The 23,395-nt window shown below is 38.0% G+C and overlaps 1 protein-coding gene across 5 annotated transcripts; it reads right to left on the bottom strand.

Moving 5' to 3' along the window:
- Window positions 1–1,880: 1,880 nt before the first annotated feature.
- Window positions 1,881–22,264, bottom strand: LOC105927825 (nuclear receptor subfamily 5 group A member 2). Of its 5 annotated transcripts, none has more exons than XM_036144688.1 (7): window positions 22,001–22,264; window positions 19,896–20,014; window positions 19,463–19,604; window positions 18,098–18,753; window positions 7,128–7,247; window positions 5,346–5,493; window positions 1,881–3,792 (listed from the first exon to the last, which is right to left on the bottom strand). In XM_036144688.1, the coding sequence occupies exons 1-7, from the start codon at window positions 22,020–22,022 to the stop codon at window positions 3,539–3,541; spliced, it is 1,461 nt and encodes a 486-aa protein (XP_036000581.1). In that variant the 5' UTR covers window positions 22,023–22,264; the 3' UTR covers window positions 1,881–3,538. The 5 variants fall into 5 exon arrangements, with proteins under 5 accessions (XP_036000581.1, XP_036000579.1, XP_036000582.1 ...); XM_036144686.1 differs by lacking the exon at window positions 22,001–22,264 and adding an exon at window positions 20,841–21,029 and having other exon boundaries at window positions 19,896–20,018; XM_036144689.1 differs by lacking the exon at window positions 22,001–22,264 and adding an exon at window positions 20,841–21,028.
- Window positions 22,265–23,395: the final 1,131 nt, after the last annotated feature.

Below are 23,395 nucleotides of genomic sequence, written 5' to 3'. Positions count from 1 at the left end.
ACTGTGTACATTTCTTATAGATAGATAGATAGATAGATAGATAGATAGATAGATAGATAGATAGATAGATAGATAGATAGATAGATAGATAGATAGATAGATAGATAGATAGATAGATAGATAGATACATAGATAGATACATAGATAGATAGATAGATAGATAGATAGATAGATAGATAGATAGATAGATAGATAGATAGATAGATAGATAGATAGATAGATAGATAGATATGAAACAACTTCCTTTTCCACATTCAGTGTTAAAGTGTTTCATTCTTTTCCTTTTGTTAGGCTTTAAACCAGCAAACTGCCAACACTCCTGCATTTATAGACCTGGTCACACTGGGATGATCGGTAAAATAAGTGCATTAGATTAGATGCCAGTGCCTGCTCATTTTCCTTTCCCCTGAAATCCTCTGGAAGCAACAAAGGTGAACATAATTCTTCATGTACAGGTAATCTGTTTTATCCGTTTCTTAAAAACCTTAAAAATGATGTGATAAATAAGGCATTTGTTGTCTTTTTTGTACACTTAAAGATACTGTAAATTTCAATAAAAACTCCAGAATATCCAAGACGGTGTACTTTTATTTACTTTTTTTTTTTTTTTACCAAGACAGTATTTAAGCATTTTAAAGTGCAAAAAGCAAGCCCCACTAAGTTAGAGACTGTATTGTAAGAATTTTAGTTTGTGCATTAATGTGTGGAGTCGAGCTGATGTGACTCGGTCTGCAGCGGTACGGAGCTCAGGCCCGTTTTGAATTGTGTACATGTACAGCTTTGAATCGCTTGTAAGAAAATGATGAGAACAGAGCAAAAAGTCACCACAACACAAGCTTTACTTTGTTGAATTTATTGGTTCGTTGCTATTACAATAAAATATATCTAAAGAGAAATGTGGTCAATTTCTCTTTTGTGGAGAAAAACATTTCAATTTACGATGGACTCACAAGAAAAAAAAAAAGAGAACAAAGCCAGAACCAAAAACAATATCAATTGAATCAGTTCCACAACAGTAGCGCTTAGACCTCAACATAAAGCAGAAAGGATTTTTGTGTTGAATGTGTCCTCATTACGTAGTAGATTTTCACTTCACAACATAAATATACTGTACAGAGTAATGGCGGCTGTCTCAACTGGAAAACCAAGGTGCGTGTGTGTGTGTGTGTGTGTGTGTGTGTGTGTGTGTGTGTGTGTGTGTGTGTGTGTGTGTGTGTGTTCAGGCAGTCACTGAATTAAGGCAGACGGAATGATTGTCTACGATACCTTGAAATGGCAAACAAGGACTAATCTGACATGGCAACAGTAAGAAAGTTGAGCTGCACAATAATACAAACACCACTTTGTTTCTTTGTTTTCACTGACTCTGGTGACAGATGGGAGCAGAAAGTATTTTTCACCGTCAGTTTGATTGGAGTGCTTTTAAATGTTTTTTTTTTTTTTATTATTCGTATTCTTTTTTTAACAAAACTAGGAGACCGGTGTGGGACAAAACACAAGTGTTACTGTTTAACAGAGAAAGTTTCACAGATAGAGCAGTGTTTTTAGCTAGACGAGTTTATGGCAGTGCGTAGCCTCACAAGGTCAGACTCACTGTTTACTGGTTGTTTAATATCAGTTTGCGATTGTCATGGTGAGATACAGTGATGGTGGTTACGCCTTCACAGACCTCAGCCGTGCTGACTGTTCATTTAATGAATAATCATCAGTACTGTCTCACAGTGCTTGCCTTCACAGAGCTGAATATCTGCCCCTTTCCCCCCTTAAACCCTCATTTTAAAAGGACCGATGTGCAAATTCATGGAGACTAATCTACTCCATCACCTCCCAGCTACCCAGCTACCTGGCTACATTTGTCAACAAGAGCAGAGCAGAGCTCCTCCAAATCAAAATCAAAATCCTGGATCAAGACTGGATCTCATCAAATCTGGTAAACTTTTTTTCTAATTCTGCCAACGGACCAACCAAACCACAAAGCCTGTTTGTCAGTGGGTGGAGTGGTGTGGGATAGATGGCCACACATTGCTGGGTGGGAATAAACGGGGGACATGGTCAGAAGGTAGCCTGACTCTATGTCTACACAGATGAGTCCATCTTTGGTTCAGAGTTGAAGCGTTAATGAATATGAAACATCGTGATTTCTGAGATTCAGTTGCTCTCAGGACTCAGGGAACCTAATTAATAAATGGTGGAAATAAACAGAAGTCAATATGTGGCCAACCCTCCCCAACACCCCTCCCCCCCCCCATGTGCTATCAGGGAAAGCTGAAGGACAAGCATTTACACAACCTTCCTCTTCCTTTTCACATCTCTAAAGCTGCTGTCTTTTTTAATTCCCCTCGCCAAACATTTGTTCATAAATTCCCCCTCTCCTTCATGCTATTTCTGTCCTGACTTGCACATATTTTTATCCCTGACCAAACATTCCTGTTTACTTCATTTGCATTTCATTTTTTATTCAGTGCTCACTTTCTCACTCTATCTTTTACTTTTTGTATTTTCTTTGTGTTTTGATGTTCAGTTCAATAGGAATGTTTTTCATTAAGAAAACTTTCATTAAGAAGTTTTTGAGATATCACATTTTAAATAAATAAATGAAAACACAACTCTACAGAACCCAATTAGTTTTTTACATTTTGGCAGCCTGTAGCATTAAAGAGATTATGTGCATTCTTACCTAGTCTAACAAGACCAGTGTGTCATGGTGTTGTAAAGTATAGTCAAAAATTGGAGACAAATGTCACGCACTCCAGCTTCAGCTGTTATTTTAACATTTATTTGACCCTTCACCCCTGAGGTGAGGAAAAGGGTGTTTCTGTGAGGTTCAAAAACCACTCATGGAAGTTGGGTGTGTGACATTAAGATTTTTGATTGTCCCGTTAATCAGCACTTTACTCAAGTCCTTGATGCATTATATTTTCTACAACAGTAATTAAAAAGTCTGTTTTTATTTAAATAAAATGATCTATGTTCAGTTTTGCACCTAAAACAAGCTTCCTTAAAGGAGAGCTCGTTCCAGGCAGCACATATGTGATTTCCGAAAGAAGGCAACAAAATCTGCTGTAAAGCGGGCGTGGCAAACAGGTCCCCCGCAGCAGAACACTTCACAGCTTAGAGTCAGGGTGGTATTATAGGAACGCAGTTTTAGCTCACTGTAGACAGCAGCTCTGCACTATGTAAAATAACTTGACTGTACTTGTTTTATTCATGCTCATTCAAAAAGAACGCAACTTCCCCCAATAAACCCTATTTCAGATGTTTGCAAACAGAGTAGAAAATCCAGTTTTAAGGTCATGTTAAAGTAGCTGTGCAGGATATGAAAATGGAAACATTCAAAATCTCCAAACCTTTAAATTACAAACTCTGAAACATCTTTTTCCCCTTTGACCCTAGGAAAAGCCCTAACAAAGATGACCCAGTGTGAAACCTTTTACCTTTTCTTTTTTAATTTCCACACACATTCTCTCACACACTCACACACACACAGTCTCAAACAGAAATTGAACACTTGGTGGTAGAACACTTGTGTGCGTCTTCTTCACACACACGCTCTCTTAGCGTGCAGCATCTCGATGAGCAGGTTGTTGCAGGTTACCTCTCCGCTCAGGTGCATGTAGCAAAGGTAGTCCTCAGCCTGCGTGCTGAGGGAGCGCAGCTCGGGCAGCTGAACCACCAACTGGCTGAACTTATCCTGGAACTGAGGGTAGGTGGACAGAGTGTATTCAAGCAGAGCTCCATTCACCTGCTCCTGCACGCCCTCCACAAATGCCTGGTTCTCCAGCAGCTTTACATCTGTGAATACACACAGGACAATTGGGATTATTTAGCGCTTACTGGGGAGATATAAACATAATTGATGAATTTAAGGTATGCATTTTGTTCAAGAGATTTGTCTAAAGTTGATTTGACAGACAATTGTAAAGAAAAATTCGAATGGGTACCACTAGTAACTCTCTTAATTGATCAAAGAGATTTTACAAAAGAAAGAATCATTACTAATTGATTTATTCTTCCTTTTACATTTATTTTATGATTAGTTTTTATAGTTATTTTTGCAATACTTGACTGTACAGAAGCAATTAATATAATTTGTGGGCAGAGATGCTAAAAAATGTTAATAAGTGAAAGTAAGAATCAGTGTGTTTTCATTTAGTCAGAAGAATTATAGATTAAGTGTCAGTGTTCTTGCATCTCAAACCTGTGTGTTAGTGTGTTTGTGATTTTACTTTGAAGTCATGCGAGGTAAACCTTCAAGGTAAACCAAATCTGACCAAAACAATGTTGTGTTTAAATATGAAACTCTGTGAATTGATGCACACCGGTACAGTTTGTGCCAGCGTGCAGCCCACTCAGGCATGCTGCTAATGGTTTGAGCTTTGCCCAGTTATGTTCCTCTGTGTGTGTGTGTGTGTGTGTGTGTGTGTGTGTGTGTGTGTGTGTGTGTGTGTGTGTGTGTGTGTGTGTGTGTGTGTGTGTGTGTGAGACAATAGCCTTGCCCTGCAGCTGAATAGCATTCAGCATCAGCTGAGCCTGTCTCAGAGAACCCATTCACACAGTAATTAAATGTTTTCAATCCATGCTCCGAATCATCTTTTCAAACTGCTTAAGGGCAATTAAATTACCCCCAACAAATCTGACTCTGAAGATGAGGGAGAGCAAGAGCGTGAGCAAAGAAGCTGCTTGCAAAGACAGCAAATATTTTCTGTGTATAACGAGTGCTCTCCCTGTTGAAAAGCTCTTTGTTCCCTGCTTTGCCAGCACTGAACAGGGAACACTTCTGGGAATCTGGGCAAGCCACATCTATGCTCTCTCCATCTGCACAAGCCACTACATGAATGTCAGTCTTACTATCAAATGATAGACCCATCCATTACTCCTCTTTTGAATGCCATTAGTGGACAATGGATAAGGTTGCTTTTGTTAATATTTGCTTTTGTCAATCTTAGACACTTAATTAAATGAATTTATTGGAGGGAGAAAGGCCATGTTGGAAAACACTTATATTAATAGGAACCACAGATTATCTGTATTTGTGACATTCTTTCATTAAGATGTCAGTGTTGCTATTCAAATTGTGAGCCCGTATGGCAATGGCAACCCAAGAACTTGACAGATTTTTGCATCAGTTATTTTTCATTAATGGATCATCTCATAAAAATGTGCAGAAGAAGAGACTCCACAACAAACATGAATACCATCTTTCCTTAATCATGATCGGAGAAACATTATTATAGTATAAGAAATATTATGATGTATCTTTTTATATTATGATGTATCTTTTGTTAAACATGATTATATGTCTATGCTCATTGCAGGGATGAAAGGTAATGGTGAAGGTAACTTACTGGGGTTAAACAGAAAGAGGAACTTGAGACAAGCCATCTCCCTGCGGTCGACCTGCAGCACCCGCAGCCTCGCTGCGAGCTCCTGACCTCTCTGCACCAGACTGGACAGAGTTGTCTCTCCTTGTGACAAAATGGATGAAAGTTCAATCTGCAAGAATATAGAAAGAGGAGTTTCGTTGTTATTAATTCCTTCTGATGTTTTGATACATCTGAGTTGATGTGTTGGCAGTTGTCTGAAGAGGACACCTGAAGAGTGAAATCCAAAGTGTAATTTGGGAGGACTTTAGATGGTGATGGAATCTTTTTTTCTCATCTATCTTTAGAGTAAAGGAATAATTGTGCTTTTCTGTCACTGAAATGCACTTCTGAGTTTTAGAGTTTAGATTAGAATTTTCTATTATCTATTGACTTAAATGATTTTGAAGATACCAACAAATTCGGATTTATTTATTTACACATAAATAAAAATCAGAGAATTAAGAAGAGACAAAAATATATAAAATGTAGTTGTCACTTTAAGTATTAAAATGCTGATCAAAATTTGGTCAGCGAGGATCAGGTTGAAAACCAAAGGGGCTAATCTGTGAAAAGGACCATAAATTTGACCTGAGGGCTTTTAGCCCAAATTATTATCACTATACAAATTTAGATAAACTTTTATGCTGAATTACTCTGTTCAGATATTGTGTTTTAGATTTTGTTAAACATTGTCTTTTAGTTTAGGTGGTGTAAAAAGACAGTTTACTGAGGTGGGGATGCCTTTAACATCCCACAACCCCCCTGGTCAGAAATAAAATTTCAGTTCTACCTCACTACGTCCCCTGAACTAACTTCCTTTTTATGGTGGTGGGGTTAATACCTAGCTGCAGAATGGTTATTTAGTTATTAAAAATAAATACATTACAAAAAAGGATAAAAACAAATATATGTATTTTACAGAAAAAACTACTGAGGGGACATATAATTTCATTTTGAAATATACACTTAAAATACAGCAACGTCATTTCAGGTCCTTTACAGGTGCTTATTCTGGGTTTTAATGTCTTCATGCTCACACCTGTACTGTAACCCATAGTAAATAACCAAGCTTTTTCTGGCTCAGGTGGAAGACACGTTGTCTAACAATCAGAAGGTTGCAAGTAGGATTCCACTTTTCCCTATTAAATGATTAAGTGCTCCTGGGTAAGACACTTAGTGCTTAGCTGCCTACCAATACAGTGGACTGGTGTGTGGATGGGTAAATGTGAATCATAGTGCTGAAGTGCTATGAGTGATCTGCACAACTACAAAGCTGCTGTATAACTTCAGTTAATTTTTTACCTAAAGCTTGATATTATTCAGTTCTATGACAAGCTAAATCCTGAATGCATATTAGTTTTTGTACCACCGAAAGGAGAGGTGGGTCAGTTTGCACACAGAGCCACAAAGCCTTGAAAGAATTTTACTTTCATCTGGTTCAAGGACTGATACATTTTAAAATGCATTGTCTTCGTTTAGTTTTAGACTTTAAATCAACAAACGTAAAGAAGTTGGTAATATTTTGGTTTACAAGGCTAGTACAAAAAAAGTGCAGCTTCTGTCAGGAAACATGATCTATAAAACATCAAACCACGATAAACAAATCCAAATGTAATACTTAGACACTACTCTTTTTTGATAAATCAAGCCTTCACAGTGCACGTCTACTACTCTACAACTGCAGTCCAGTGAAGTGCTGCTAAACATTACTGAGTGAGGCAGACGCTTATTGTGCTGGTGGGAAGTTGTGCGAGGGAGTGTTACCTCCTGGCCAGTCACCAGCAGGATACTGTCTTCCTTTCCATGTTGAACTTGTCTAAAAATGTGATCCAGGACCAGAAGTTCAGACCAGCAGTTGTGCAGCAGCTTCATTTGATCTCCCACCTTCAGAAAATAGAATAAAGAAAAAGTCAGAAGAGGTATGGCTTAACTTTAAGCAATTCAACGGTTCACACTTTTAAAAGCTACTCTGTAAAACCCCCAAAAAACAATCCTAATTTTTTTTTAAGTTATTTTCCTTTATTTTCTATCATTATAGAAAATTCTAAAATATGTGGCAGCAAAACACGCTGAAAATGACCACAGAGGCAGGTGATCATAAAGCAGTGACATAGAGGTGGTACTTGCACGTGTTTTCCCATGTTGAGTATTTACGAGCACCATCTATGACCTCTTCAACCTGCTAACCTTAACAGTCCCACCTTGAGCAGTCACATCTGTTGTGTTCTGTTTGGGGGGATGAGTTTGTGTTTGTAGATTAACCCCACCCCACTGCAGTATTGACAGTAAAGCGAAGGACACAGCAGACAGTAATTCTGCAGGCGCAGCTGCTAATAGGCCCCGACACACATTTATCTGACACGAGCTGACAGAATTACTGTTCATCTGAATGAAACTATATATCAGTGGCAGTGAAAATGGTCCAATCTTCTGTGCTGCACTCATCTAGGCCGGTGAAGTGGTTTGGGTCTGCATGTGCAGTGATAAAAGGAAGGGGTTAAGGAAGCAAGAGGTCTTGGTGACCTCCTGTGCTTCCTCTCCAAAAGGAGCGGGATACAGCCAAAGAAATGCTTAGGAAAAAAAAACTCAAACATACAAGAAGCAGGGTTCAGAAGGGTTCCGCTTTGTTCCCCACATGAAATGTTAACGTTTCTGATTCTCCATGTTTGATTCGTGTTAAACTGGCTTCAGATGCATATCAAATGGCCTTCTTAGCACATTGTATGAGTTAAATGTTAGACCCACAATTTAAAATAGAAACATAATTTTACTAAAAAAAAATATGCCTGCTTTACTGACACAAATCCAAAAAAATTAAAAATAAAACGCTAAACATAATAACAGAAAACATTTTCTAGAATGACCACATTTTTTGTTCTTACATTTGGAACAGTGTATCCCTTTTTGAACTTGACATGCATTTTTACTAAGCATGGTATTCCAGCTACAATATGGCAAAAAATAGCCCTGCAGAGGATAGTGAGGTGAGCTGGAAGGGTCACTGAGGTGTCCCTCCCCTCGGCCTAAAGATGGGTTTCAGGGCTGCCGCAAGAACAGCACTCTAAACTTCACCAGAGACTCATCACACCCTCCCCTTCAACTTTCTAAAGTGCTGCCAACAGTAGTGTAAAATCAAAAGCAGAACCAGCACTATGCTACACGGCTTTCTGTCTCATGCTGGTAAAGTGCTGAACTGTAGTTAGGCTTACTTCATTGTACTTGGTTTATTTGTTTTTTCTTTTGGGTGATTTTGATGTTTTCAATTATGTTATTATTTTTCAAAGAAATATGTTATATTACCCAAAAGGGTATCTCATTTGTTGTCTATTATTTTGTTTTCAATAAAAAAAATAGATTTCATCATATTTACGGTAGTTATATGTGATGTGAAATTGGGCCTAACTGTGCAGATTGTCGGCCATACAACACATTTTCTTTCTCTAAAATTGATTTTCAAGTTCAACATTTACAGTGTAATGTTTTTTTTGGGGGGGAGAATTATATAATGATTTTTTTTTTACATTTTATTTGGTCTTCCTTAAAGATGACTTAAGGATGACACTGCGGCGCATAAGCGCAGCAAAGCAGCTATGCGCATCCTACGCTTAGGTTAGCTTTTCTGCCACTGGGCAGCTGTGGAGCGTTCTTTGCAGGATCTGGTGTAAATTTACGCTTTTAAAAACACTCCCGTAAGCCATGTCGCTTACGTTACGCTTACGTAATGCTTATGTTACGTGCAGACATTATTGTCATTCACCAGCACATTCACAATGTACATTTCAGTGAAATTCCATCGCAAGGCTGTGAGCAAAAATAGAACACAAAAGAGAAATATAAATATATTTGTTATGTGTAAGACCACATGAGTAGTGCAAGTATATGTGGCAGCAGGATGTATTGCAACAATGAATGCAACAATGAATATGATGGTGCAGATAGTGTAGTTGCTCAGTGCAATAGAGTTCACAGTGTCCATGTAAAGTGACTAGTTTTGTATGTATGGGGACGGGGGACGGGGGGGGGGGGGGGGGGGGGGCATCATTGGAAATTTAACTTGGGAGTTGTGGAATGAAGTTGTAGAGGAATCTGGTCGTTCTGCATTTGAAGCTGCTGAACCTCTTGCCAGAAGGCAGCATAGTGAACAGTCCATGATGAGAGAGGGAGCGGTATTTTATGGTTGTCTGAGCCCTGGTCAGGCAGCGTCTGTGAGCAGTGTCATGGATGGAGGGAAGCACGGTCCTGATGATTCTCTCTGCTGTCCTCCCCCCTTTCTCTACACGTCCAGTCTGACACGTTGCAGGCCTTAAACCAGACAGCGATGTACCTGGTCAGCACTCTCTGTGGAAAGTGGTGACGATTGGGAAGGGAGCGTTTGCTCTTCTCATCTGACGCAGACAGTGCAGATGCTGCTGTGCTCTCTTCACACAAGATGTAGAGGTGTGGAGGGATATTTTGAGATGTGAATGTTTAAATTCAATTCTATAAAGCTTTATATGATTAAGCTAGGATTTTGTTAGACATTACATGGTGTTGCTAACTTGTCAAAGCTTCTATATTCTGCAAACATTTTTGACACAAGAGGTAATGCCATTTCTTATCATCCCAAAGTGTAATAGTGATGACTTTGGAATAAATCCATCATGCTTATTTAAATTTTTAAACCCCTACATTGTTAAATTAGGAGCAAATAATAACTGCAACAAAACAGGAACACATTAGATCTGAATTCCCGGAGCAAGTGTAGGTAACCATGCTCCTTATACCTCATCCTGTCCTACCTTCTTAGCTGAGATGATGATAGAGCTGTGGCTCTATTGCTGCACAGATGAGTCTAATGCTCAATGTGCTGTAAGGAGGTCATGGGTCCTTACCACATTAGAGAATTATTTATTTGGTCACACAGACAAAATAAATGTCTGATTAAAAAAATGTGACGTGCCAATGAAGAGGAAGTACATAAAGCTAACTCTAGTAATCTGTGTAACAAACAACAAGCCTCATCACCTCAGCAATCTCCTTGTGAGGTGATTGAAAGGCCAAACGCTAAGGGATGACAAACAGCACCTCTGAGGAACTGCAGCAATCACTACCTTCCATTTTGCAAACTATTTAACAATGTAGGCAAGCACGAAGCGAAGCTGCAGCAAGAGCTCACATTCCCCCGTTATCATCTGCATGGAATGTAATTATCCAGCCCAGAGAAAAGGCTATTTCAACAGGAGGCTGTTCTTGGCAGAATACACATAGCTTTATTCTCACAACTTTGACTGTGCATAAAAACGACCACGCTCTCAACAGAAACACAACAGATATGTTTTAAAGAAAGTTCTAAGTGAGCAAAAATGTTTGTTTGGTTAGCATAGAAATTTGAACATTTAAGATATTTCTAAATTTAAAGAGCATTTGCAAGCCAGTAAAAAAATAAGGTTAATACATTTGGAAAGAATAGAACAACTATATTTGCTGTGAGAAACAAAATAAGCAATTTATTTTACTCTCAGAGCTTGAAACAATTAAATCTATGAAATTTTAAACTGGACTCTCTTGTTATTTGTTCCCTGGATATAAATATGTTTCTCCTGCTTTTACTCACATCCTTTATGACTCAAGGACAACTATAGACAAAATGTAATCTCTTGTGTCAAAGTCACAATTGAAGTCTGAGCATGAAGGTATCATTTATGTCATTTGTATATCTTTAGCTGATAGTATTTCATCATAAATGTGCCTACTGCAGCACCATCAGAATTTCTCTCCAGCCAAAACCACTGCAGCTGCACTGCAATCACTTTGGGGCACGCAGGGAAGTTAGCAAAATGAGGCGTCAGCTGGCAACACAAGCGTTAGATTTTCTTCACCACATGAACAAGAGAAGAATATGCGTCATGCTTCAGGTGACTGGGGCAGAAGTTTCTAATAAAAATTGAAAGGAAAATACATTTGATGAAATGCTATATTTATTTTAGGCCTGAGCTTATTCGCCAACTATTTTGATGGACAATTCTGCTTAGCCGCTGTGCGTCTCTTCTCCTTTTTTTAGTATAGTGGAAGGTATCCATCCAACACATACAGAACAAAGATAAGTTATTGTGTTACTGTGAGAACGTGTAACAACTATCAGCCCCAACACAATGTGAACTTTGTTTCTGACACAGTGAACACAGAAAAGTTACAACTAAATACTACCACCCCTATGAGAGTTCCCAGAAAATAAAACTTCAGCCAGTATGTTTTACTGACTTTTGTACATTGGAATTGAATAATTCATTAATTGATTTATTTACTAGCCGCTGAAAACTGTTGAGAAACTGAGTGACTGCCATTTTAAAAAAATGTTGCTGCCTTCATCAATGAGAGCACGGGCTGATTTGTATGCCAAAGTTGCCATAGAAACTAGATGTGGTTATTCTGAAAGAGTGGAACAGTGAGGAAAAAAAGAAGTCAAATTAAATATTTTCTCACTGCCTTTCACATGAAACATTTCTTTATAATATACATGGGCAAAAAAACAAAAAACAGAAGCAATAAATAAACTAAAAATTGTCTGAGCTTTTTCCATCTATAAATTGTAAAAGGTCTGTCTTAAGGTGTCAGAGTACTGATCATATGCTCTAACTGATTATAACCACTGAGCTATATAATACATTGGAGTGCTGATTTTGCCGAAAAACTGAAGTCACTGGCCGCCATCTTGCTACTCCCTACTCTCACAGAATCCCATAGGATTTGCTTGCAACAACAAGCAGTTTTCTGGCTGTGTGAAAACGTTTCACAGGTAATTCTACAGTCAGTGGATGTACTAACACTATCAACTACTAGGAAATTAGGTGCTGAAATATTTTACATGTTATTCATATTAAATATATATATATATATATATATATATATATATATATATATATATATATATATATATATATATATATATATATATATATGTGTGTGTGTATATAAAAGTATGTGTATATGTATATATGTATACATATATGTAAATATATGTTTTTGTATATTATTTATATATTTATAAATGTTATATATATATATATATATACATTTAAATGAATAAAATGCTAAATATTTCAGCACATGACTTTCTCAGTACTTGATACTTTTAGAACATAACATAAAAGTATATGGCATTTGACATTTTAAAAGTTTTAAGCCCCCCCTGAACATGAGAAAATTCTCGTTATTCGATGCTGTAGCGCACATATTCCCTGGTTACTGGAGGAAAATAGGGAGTACCAATATGGCGGCTGGTGGCTTCAAAGCGACTTGTTCTAACAGCGGGCGATAAGCACTCCAGTGTATAATATAGCTCAGTGATTATAACAAATAAAACTAAAATAACAAATAGCTGTAGCTTGGTAAACATGGGAAAAAGTTTCATGAGATTGGAACCGCCTCTCACATGGTGTATGTTTGAGTGTAACATGATGCTGTATGGAGTGTTTGATGTAAATGGACCTAAGCAGTTTGCTGTGGCAGACTGGCCACAGAATAGTTCTGGAGATGCTGACACACCTTTGTACATCTTTGGGGAGCTAAAGTTTACTGTGTGTATATCTAAATTTACTGTTTGTTGTTTCAGCTATTTTACCCCCATATGCTCCGGGAGATTATTTAAATGCAGTTTATGGCTACGTTTTTTTGTTTGCTTTGAAAGGTGCTTTGTTTTGAAGATAAGCTCTATAAAGTATGGACATATACCAGCAGTATAGACAGAAATCAAAGTGCTCCAAGCGTGGTGAATTGAATTATCTTGATAAACGATTCAAGTGATCGCATTATCAGACCAAGGATGCCAAAAAAGCAACATTTCACAATCCAAAAACACAAACTTCAGCATGACTGAATGCCATTACACTGATTTATACATTGCAACCAGCTTAAATCTTTCTAGAGGAAACAAGGCAACCATCTGGTGAGGAGATGGTGAAACAGACTGGACTTCATCTTCTGTGAAGGTGATAGAACAGGGGAACCATGGCCTCAGGCGTGTCTTGCACCGGGATGTATTCACACAACTCAGACAACAACCTAACATACCTGACAGAAACAACCTAAATCAGATGTACGCTGTAAATATTCTTCTGTTTATGTCACATGTGGATGTATGAGCATCAGTCTGTACGCTGAGGGGATAAAACGTATGTGAATAATCTAGGGGTCGCATTCATTCTCACTGAAAAAGAAATCCTGTCAGGTCAGGTGTGATGATTCCTAAGGCGTAAACAATTACACATGTCCATAAAAGTGAGCATAATTGTAGGACGGTGGAAACACTGCTGGAGGACATCGCTAGTGGAAGAATGTGGTGGAAGAATGGAGGGAGCGTGTTTTCATGGCCTGGTGGCACATTATGTTGAGAGGCATATTAGCCGGTTTGCATTGCTTGGGAATTATTTTTGAAGTTGCTCCAGCGTTACAGAGGGAAACTAGGAAGATCCGTGCGCCGCCGGAGCTCTAACTCCACTCAGGATAATTACAATAATTATAATTATTCTCATTGTAATAGTTGTGCTGGGAAGAAAATAAGAGTAGGCTCCGTTTGCGATGGCTGACTTCTAGGTATTTGTATATAACATCCTGACTCATTTTAAAGATTTAAGTACTTCACAAAGTGCGTGTGTGGTGACAGACATTCTCATCGAAATAGCCAGTTTCTTCAACGAGTCCCTGATGTCACTCAATAAATTGCTGGTTTGCTGTAATTCATTACAATAATCCCACGTATAGCTGACTGACAGCACTGTTGCCATGGTTATTTGGACACGTGGCGGGTGCCTTTCTGGTATTTATACTGATTTGCATATGAATTTAGACTAAACAGGACAAAAAGGAATTTTAATAAACTAAAAACTAAATACTAACATTTAAATAAGAACCTACACCAATACAAACAGTACAGAACACAAGAAAGAATTAAGAATCTCAATACAAAGGAATCAACAATGTGTGGACCGCAGTTACTGACTGTTACGGGCAGTGGCCTTTTTGTCTGTTTTGGTTTTCTTTTTAAATACTTGTTTGCAGGTGTAGTTGCAGCTTCCTGCCTGCTGAGGCCACTTTGGAAACTTGCAGACCTCCTGAAGTCTCTTCCTGAAGTCACTTCCTTCTGCCATCATCCTCATTACTGGATTGGACACTCGCCTGATTGCCTCACCAATCCGTGGAGAGCCCTCCTTATTTAAACTCAGCTCTCCCACGCAATCAGGGCAGCTGTGTTCTAGAGCAGCTTGCCTCACTGCTGGGTGGTTAGTGGTTATTTTTGCTGTAACACTCTGTTAAACTGTCTATTGTAGGCTGTGCCACTAGTTTGGTGTTTTGCCGTGGCACTCTGTTCAAGCATTTCAATTCCTGGTTGTGTTGCTAGTTTGATGTTTTGGTTTTGCCTTTTGGTTTGTTTTAGTGTTGATGCTGTTTCCAGCATCAACACATTAGTTTTTGTGGCCTTAAGTCATTTTTGGGTTTCTTTTGTTATTAGATCATGTCCTGTCCTTTTTTTTCCATAGTGTACTTATTGTTTCCATCATTTTTGTTCCTATAGCCAATTTAACAATAAATGGTTAAGTTTTTTCATAATCTCTTTCGTGTTGGCTCTAAATGTTACTTCCCCTTCCCCCTAGACAAGTTGGGTTGTAACACCGACATAAACCAACAATCCAAATGCAAACCAACTGACACCAAAACACAAAGAACCAGGGATCATGACATGGCTAGTCCTTGTGACGACCGCTCTTTTCAGGTTCAGCTTGACTGAAATGCCTTCCTCTTCGCTTTACGCTCAACATTATAAACTGGAAGCCTGTACCCTAACAATCTAAACTAAACTGAATTTCTTTATCCTAATCTCCCGTCTTACATGATCAGAGTTTAAAGAGAAAGATCAAATATTAAAATGTTTATAAAATGCCTGCAATTACTCAGCCTACATGGACTGCCCTTCAGTCAAAATAACAAACTCGTTTTGTTTTAGAACTACTTCATGTTGTATCGGTGAATTTAGCTCAGAGCATTAAGTTGGTGAACTATGAACATGAATTTAAACCTGGCTGTACTGAATGTAGAAGTAGTTCTGGTTAAGCCTCAACTACAACACTGGCAGTCTTTGTTGCAACATTATGTCAAACACTTCACTTTAATACAAAATGCAGACTTCATTGCATTGATGCTTTTCCGTTTAAATAACCTCCAAAATGGATAGTGTAAGCAGTTTTCATGTTGTATTTGCTTGAATCAATAAGAGCTGTGGGACCTGCTGAGGAAAATGCTCCTGTGTTGTCCCTGCTTTGATGATCTACAAACTGACGATAAACTATTAATTTAAAGACTGGCAGCTAAATTTTTTGGTGGGATTTTTACTGTCCAAGGCCGACACAAAATGCACGTCTGAGAGAACCCTCTAATACTGGCACTGTACTTAATGCTTAGGAAGAGTTTACCCTTCCTGAGTGTAAAATTTAGGCAGAAATTTCATGCAGGCTTGGTAGCACATTTCACTGCTAATAATGCCAATATTTATTATAGATTTACAATGGATAGGAAATACCTTAACTATAACCACAGATGCTAGTATGTAGCATTTTGGAAGCAAAGACATGGGGGAGTTGCCAACAGCAAGACATTTTAAAATGACACACATATCAGGGTGTAGATAAGTTAGTGAGAGCAGCATTTTTGTCATGGTGATATCATATATAAAAGAAAATCATAATAATAATAATAATAATAATAACTAAATACATACAATGTAAAGTAAACCTTGTGCCATACTTCTACACTACTTCCACACCTTCCAACCTCCAATCCTCTTTCTTGGCACTGAGTAATATATATATATATATATATATATATATTATTCACATCATTATGGTTTCTGTAGTTGGATGTAGTATGTGATTTCTGCAAATCTCTGTGTTTTTATGAGCCGGAGAGCCATACTGTGTGGAGCTCCCCCTAAACCACAGAAACAATTGGGACACCCTTCCCTTTAGAACGAGGGGCGGGGAGTGAAATGAGTGAAACCCAAACCTGAACTTTCATATTTTGGTTACTATCGAATAAAAAAACACATAAATGAAGAGAATTGAGAATTTTGAAGGAAGTTTCATAACGTAGTGAAAAAAAACCTTTCTCTTTCAAATATTTGAGTTACTGCAATGACCTCAGCTTTAGTCTTAGTGCTTCTGGTATATATATACCAGTAATGTAGCTCTTCAGAATGCGGTTCAAAACATCTATAAGTGCACAATAACTTTGTGTTTCAATGAAGAAATTTGCATTGAAAGGAAGAAAGGAAGACATTGTTCCTAGAAGAAACATATCAACTTTGAAGCAGCAGAAAAGTAAAAATTCTGTTTAATTCTGTTTAATTACTGTATAGTGCCAATTCACATCAAACAGTTCTCGCAACACACTTAAAAAAAAAGAAAACAATCTATTACTATTAATAATTGTATAGTCCATCCAATCCAATAATACCAGGAATCTGCTCTGATAGAGATTTAACACCACTTGGTGAAGACACAACATGGAGTCTCACCTGAGTCAGATCAAGGCCTCAAGCTTTTATTAAGCAGAGCAGATTTGACTTGAGCATATGAACTGATGTTCGTCAACACCAGAAAGATCACATCAGGACTCAAGATACACAGAGACAATCCAAAAAGTGGAAATGACAGCTAAGGACAATGATTTCTGTTCATCTCATTTGGGGCTGTGCGTTGTGTGATCAGCTGCTGTGCACACTACTTTGCTCACCATCCTCACGAGGATGAAAGTATTTCCAAATCCTTCTACAATGCTACCTATTTGCTGCTCATAGTTGGTGTCTTTTAAAGGACCCAAATAGTTAATCTTATGCTGTTAAGTTTCAATGATAAGGGTTATAGTGCACAGACGCATTATTTTATGCATCTCTAATGATTTGTGCTGAATACCAGTTGTGTTGTTTCTGTTTACCAAATTAGTTTCTTATCAATCTGCAAAATGTATTTTTGTGAAGTTAAAATTTATCTTCCTTGCTGCAAAACCTGCCACAGAATGAAAGTGAGGTGTGCTGGGCTCTTGGTGAGCTGTGAGTCAGACAAGGATGTACATCTTAACATTATTACATCTTAATATAATTCTCAATGATGTGATCTATAGGCCTGTCACAGTACAGAGGAGGGTATCAAGCCAAATCTAGTTTTGTTTAATCTAACCATGATGTTCTCGGGATTTTAATGGAATACTGAGAAACACAATACTGAGAACGCTCACTGAAATTATGCACCAAAAAAATCACAATATGTCAATAAATATTTTAATAAAAATAATAATGTTTTGCAATGGAAAATGTTTCCTGCTTTTTTTTGTTTTCAAAAGCAGTGTTCTGATTTATCATGAATGATCCATTTGGGATCCATATTGGGAAATTTAAACAGATGGGCAAAAGTAAAAACTGTAGAATTGAAAAATCAAATCTTAAACAAAAAATGAAAACAAACAGTAAAACAGCGCACAAAGTTGCACAGTACCCTAGAACCCCCTCTCCTTGCGTCCCATCCCTAATCTAACTGTCTGCAGGATTCTGACAGTGAAAAAGGCTGAAGTCAAAATAAACTGGACACAAGAATATTTAGGAAACCGGTTAGATTTGTGTTGTGACAACTTTAGGAATTTGAAAACCTTTCACAACCATCTCTGTTTTGGATAAGTGCATGCATGCTGGTGAGATGGTGACAACTCACCCTCAGCTCCTTGAAGAAGATGCAACTCCGAGCCCACTCCACTATGGAGAAGAGGGTCTGATCCGCCATGCGACACATCAGACTGAAGGTGCTGGGCTTGTCGATTCGGCCCCTGCCGCTCTGCTCCTGCTGCAGATGAGCCACGATCTTGTTCTGTACCACCAGCTCGTCTGGGTCACAGCGGAGCAGCTCCACAACCAAAGGCGGCAGGCTTGGCGGCTGCGGAGAGCCTGAGGGGTACACTTCTGGATAGGGGTATCCTGTGATGGATTCAGGGGAGCTGGTGTAGTCGGGGCACTCGGCTTTAATTGCCCTGTTGGGGAATGCTGTGTACTGATACTGGGGGGTAAGGGGCACATGGGACTGCATGGCCATGCCTAACGATGTAGGTCCATAGAGGTTGGCCTCGTAGTCTGTGGAGGTGATGGAGATCGGAGTGGAGGGCAGCAGACTTTTAGAGATGGTGGGCAGAGCGTGTAGGGTGCCAGTAAAGCTGTAGTCAGTCTGCAAGGGGGAGGCTGGTGGGGGGGCCGAGGTCTCCAGCTTGAACCCATTGGATCGTATCAAAGCCTTTTTTTGCTGTTTCAAGGCCCTGTCTCTCTTGTACATGGGTCCAAACTTGTTCCTCCCCCCACGCATACGATCTGCACGCACAGCTGTCACACGAGACACAAGAGGTGAAAATGGATTGCCAGGTAAATTCATGGTCTTGCACTCAGTTTTCATAAAACTAACGCGTTTAAACTTCAGCTGAAAGCGAGACAAGTAGGCAAACAGCAAGCTCTTGTTTCGGCTGCGTCCAAAGTTGTTCTCATGGAGTAAATAACAGACGCGTGGGTCCTCCTCGCTTCCCTTTTAGGGCTAAGAAGAATCCTCTTAGAGTCTGTGAGCTGCTCTACTCCTTCTTCCCTGGGGAGTCTCCAGAGTTTTATCAGTAAGTCAAAGAATTTGTGCTTTTTTTTTTCTACTACGGAAGCAGGTGCTTTCCTTTGGACCACTGTCTGGGAATTAATCTCATCCAGTGTGTGTGTGTGTGTGTGTGTGTGTGTGTGTGTGTGTGTGTGTGTGTGTGTGTGTGTGTGTGTGTGTGTGTTTGTGTGTGTGTGTGTAGGAAATATCCAAAGCCACCAAGCAACACGGATGAGATAATTTAGGCCTTAAGACTAGCCAACTAAAATGTGTTTGAGCTGTCATAAACAGACAGAGAATTCCACTGCTGGCATTATTGTTGCAATTTTATTATTGGAAAGTAACTAAAAATTATTAGTAAGCATACAAAACGTTTTTTTTTTCTTTTTAAAGCTATTATTATTTCATTTATTTATTTAATTATTTTTTACTGAGTGCAGTAAACTGTGAACCTACCTTCGAGGCGCATGCCAACGTTGAGGCATTTTTGGAAGCGGCAGAACGGACACCTCTTCCTCTGGGTTTTGTCTATCTTACACTCCTGGTTCTCCGCACATGTGTACCTCTTGTTGTTCTGCACCGTCCGCTTGAAGAAGCCCTGAACACAGACGGCACACGAGAATCAGCGACCAGAAGGGAAAAAAAGGAGACGCTCTAGGCCCAAACAACTGAACCGCGCTGAGAAAATGTTCCCGCACATTAAGCGTCCCAACCATTTCTTCGTTTACTTTAAAACATGGTGGGTTATTAACTAAACAAGACTATAGAGCAAATGTACTTAAAAGTGAGAAAGAATCCTTGGCCAGCGTTCATTGTCTTAGACATCAGGCAATTTGAACGATCCCAGCGGAGTGTGGTGCGGACTGCGGCTGGGTGGGAGAGGGGTTACCTTGCAGCTTTCGCAGGTGAGCAGCCCGTAGTGGTATCCGGACACTTTGTCTCCGCACACAGGACACAGCTCTTCCAGATCGTCATCGTATGTGTATTCCATCACCTTCAGAGTCACGCCTGGCTTGCCGCACGCACACATGAAAAGAAATATGCATCACTGATTAAGATAAATAAAAATAGACCAGTATGTTTGAGAAGCGTCAATTATGCGCGCTTAAAGCAAAAAGCTTATATATATATATATATATATATATATATATATATATATATATATATATATATATATATATATATATATATATATATATATATATATATATCGTCAAAGCCTAGTAAAGCATTTACATTTGTGTTGTTGTTGTTGTCTCCTCGAATCAGGCTTCGATTATTTCTGCCTATAATTTTTCGCACGACTATAAAATATTGAACATAAATTACGACATCTCATTCATGACTTAAACATTTTCTGTATTTATTTTTCGTTAATTCGCTCTTCCTTTCCACCTGCCATGCGTTAACTGTTACGCAATTGCTGTATTTGTGTAGCCTATTTCATTTTGAAAAATTGTAATCTCCTTTTAATGATCCTCCATGGACGTTAATTATATGCGTAATTTCAGTTAATATTTTTTGATCTTCCGTCCGATTTAATCTAACAATATGGCCGTCCAATTCCTCTTTGTTATTATACTGATTTATTAGGTATTATGATGGCTCGATCCATCTTCAAGGAATCCACAGGCAATCATTGGGCCTAAATTTTTGGACTTGTTGCATTTTAGAAAGCATGAATTCGTTTGACGTAACTTAATTTAGGCCTATAGCGGCTCAAACAACACACTTATTTTTTTCCGTCTCACATGTTTCCACCAGAATACGTCTCATATGTCCCCAGGTTTTATCTGACCGGGCCCGCAGAGCGTAGACAGCCGTGTGTTAATACCGGCCATTTTCGAGCAGAAAGTGTTCCAGCTTCCATCTCTTTAACGAAAATATAAAGGTTAAAAATAAAAAAATATATAATAAAAACATCTAATTTAAGCTAGCTAAGTGAGTTTAAATGACAGGGGAGATGGGACTAATCAGGAGCAGCTGAGCAGATCAGTCAATCCTCGGTACCGGATGGCACGCGCTACAGGGCGCTCGCGGGTTAAAGGACAATTAAAGAGTGCTGCATGGCTTTAGTTTTACGTGCGCAATAGTATAAAGCCAAACTAGCGCTTTCTTATTCTCAAAATGTTTACTATTATTATTATTATTATTATTATTATTATTATTATTATTATTATTATTATTATTATTATTATTATTATTATTATTATTATTAAGACAGTGTCAGTATTTATTTTTACGATCATGATTCTGAATTGTTCTTCGTTTTATTTTATTTATGTGGTTGCTTTTCTATACTTTCGATTCTAACATTCTAACCACTACAAATATTCAATTCATTCAATTTTATTTATATAGCGCCAATTCATGAAACATGTCATCTCAAGGCATTTTCCAAAGTCAAATTCAATCAGATTATACAGATTGGTCAAAACATTTCCTATATAAGATATAAAAAATATGTAAGTCACTGAGCCCTCTTTAACTCTACCTCTTGTAAATAAACCTTTCTCTGTTCTGACTACTATATTAATCATTTTCATTATTCCTAGATGAGTAATTTTCATCCTTTTAGCTATTATATATATATATATATATATATATATATATATATATATATATATATATATATATATATATATATATATATATATATATATATATATTCCATAAATTATTCATAGCTTTCATTACAATATTATGTCCGGTCAAATCCTTGATTCCGTTAAGTCTCATAACTTATTGTATTCTTTTATAATTCATTTCCCCTGAGGATCTGTAAAAGTTCAATAAAGTATTAAAAACAGGAGAAGCACTTTCAATTAACGCGTAAAGGATGATCATTTCCCTGTAAGTCCCGATATGTTTCTGATAGTAGCCAGTTAAGTTGGCGTACTGTGCTCCTGACTGGGACTGTAAAGTCACAGAAACAGGTTCCATCAAGGTGATGGTAGCCGCTAGAAGAACACGCAGAGCAGTTTATGGTCTTACCGTGAGCCTTGTCTCCCAACATCTGAGCCACAGACAGCCGCCAGTCAGGGATGATTGCCTAATTAAACCAAAGACTGAATGTACTGTATGTGCTGCTGCAGCCTGGCATAGGCTGCTTAGAAGAAGAAGAAAAAAAGCTCAAGATAACTCCGGATGGACGACGTCTAAATCTTTGCTGCCTTCGGAGCCGGTGTGTCCGACTGCCGTCTCTATGTGCGCCGATGATCATTAACGAACACGGAGAAACTCCTGAGCTCTGATCGCTCTTTACTGCCCTTCCCTTATGGCCAAAGTTAACTTCCTGTGCTGCTATTGGTCGATGCGTTGTCACGTGACGGATGCTCGCTGTCTCCTCAGAGAAAAATGCCTGGACAGGAGGAGCGGTGCCGATGGAGGATTCACTCTCCATACACACATTAAGCTGTTGTTAGGCAGGCTTTTAACGAAAGAAATCAGAAAGGAAATCAGAAGGTTGCATTGTGGCTTTAATGACCGTATAATAGTAATAACAATAATAACAACAACAACAATAATAATAATAATAATAATAAAAATAATAATAATAATAATAATGAATAATAATAATAATTGTTGTTGTTGTTACTACTATTATTACTATTATTATTTATGATAATAATAATAGTAATAATAATAATTGTTGTTGTTATTATTATTACTACTATTATTACTATTATTATTTATGATAATAATAATAGTAATAATAATAATAATTGTTGTTGTTATTATTATTACTACTATTATTACTATTATTATTAATGATAACAATAATAAAATAAAAACTAGCTAGAATTGTTATAATAATGCAGTACATTATTTATGACCTAATTTATACCAATTATTTTTCCCAGCCATTGAAACAATGGCCTCATTCTATTTGTTTCTATATTTATCTGCACTGTAGCTCCCTAAATGTAGATCGGACAAATTAATAATAATTGACTCTGACAGGACATTTTGCTTGGTAAGCGCGATTGATAGTTAAAGTGCCTATTGTTAGCTGAGGCAGGATGCAGCGTCAGGCCGCTGAGGGTCACTGCATGGAAACACGAACAAAGCAGTTGGTCCTCTGCTCTTCAGATACCGTCGTGTTGCTGCAGATGCGTGGGGGGATACATTTAAAGATCCCGTTTCTGTTATCTGTGTTAATCTACTATTATTACAATTTTCCTATTTTCTTTTCTTTTTTTTATGATTTATTTTAGTGGTCCTTGAAGACCTCCTTCCACCAAAACCAAAAACAAATAAATCTCAGTGCTCTGACCACTTGACCCCAGAAATAGTATTGTGGTCAAATTAAGGCCTAATAGCCATTCACTAATACACACCGATTGGTCAATGCATTTAAAGGAGAATATTTTCGAAAAATAATAATCC

The sequence above is a fragment of the Fundulus heteroclitus genome, chromosome 12 (genome assembly GCF_011125445.2).
Source record: "Fundulus heteroclitus isolate FHET01 chromosome 12, MU-UCD_Fhet_4.1, whole genome shotgun sequence".
Classification (NCBI taxonomy): Eukaryota; Metazoa; Chordata; class Actinopteri; order Cyprinodontiformes; family Fundulidae; genus Fundulus; species Fundulus heteroclitus.
The sequence above is the reverse complement of the archived record's forward strand: the minus strand, read 5'-3'. Positions and strand labels throughout refer to the sequence as shown.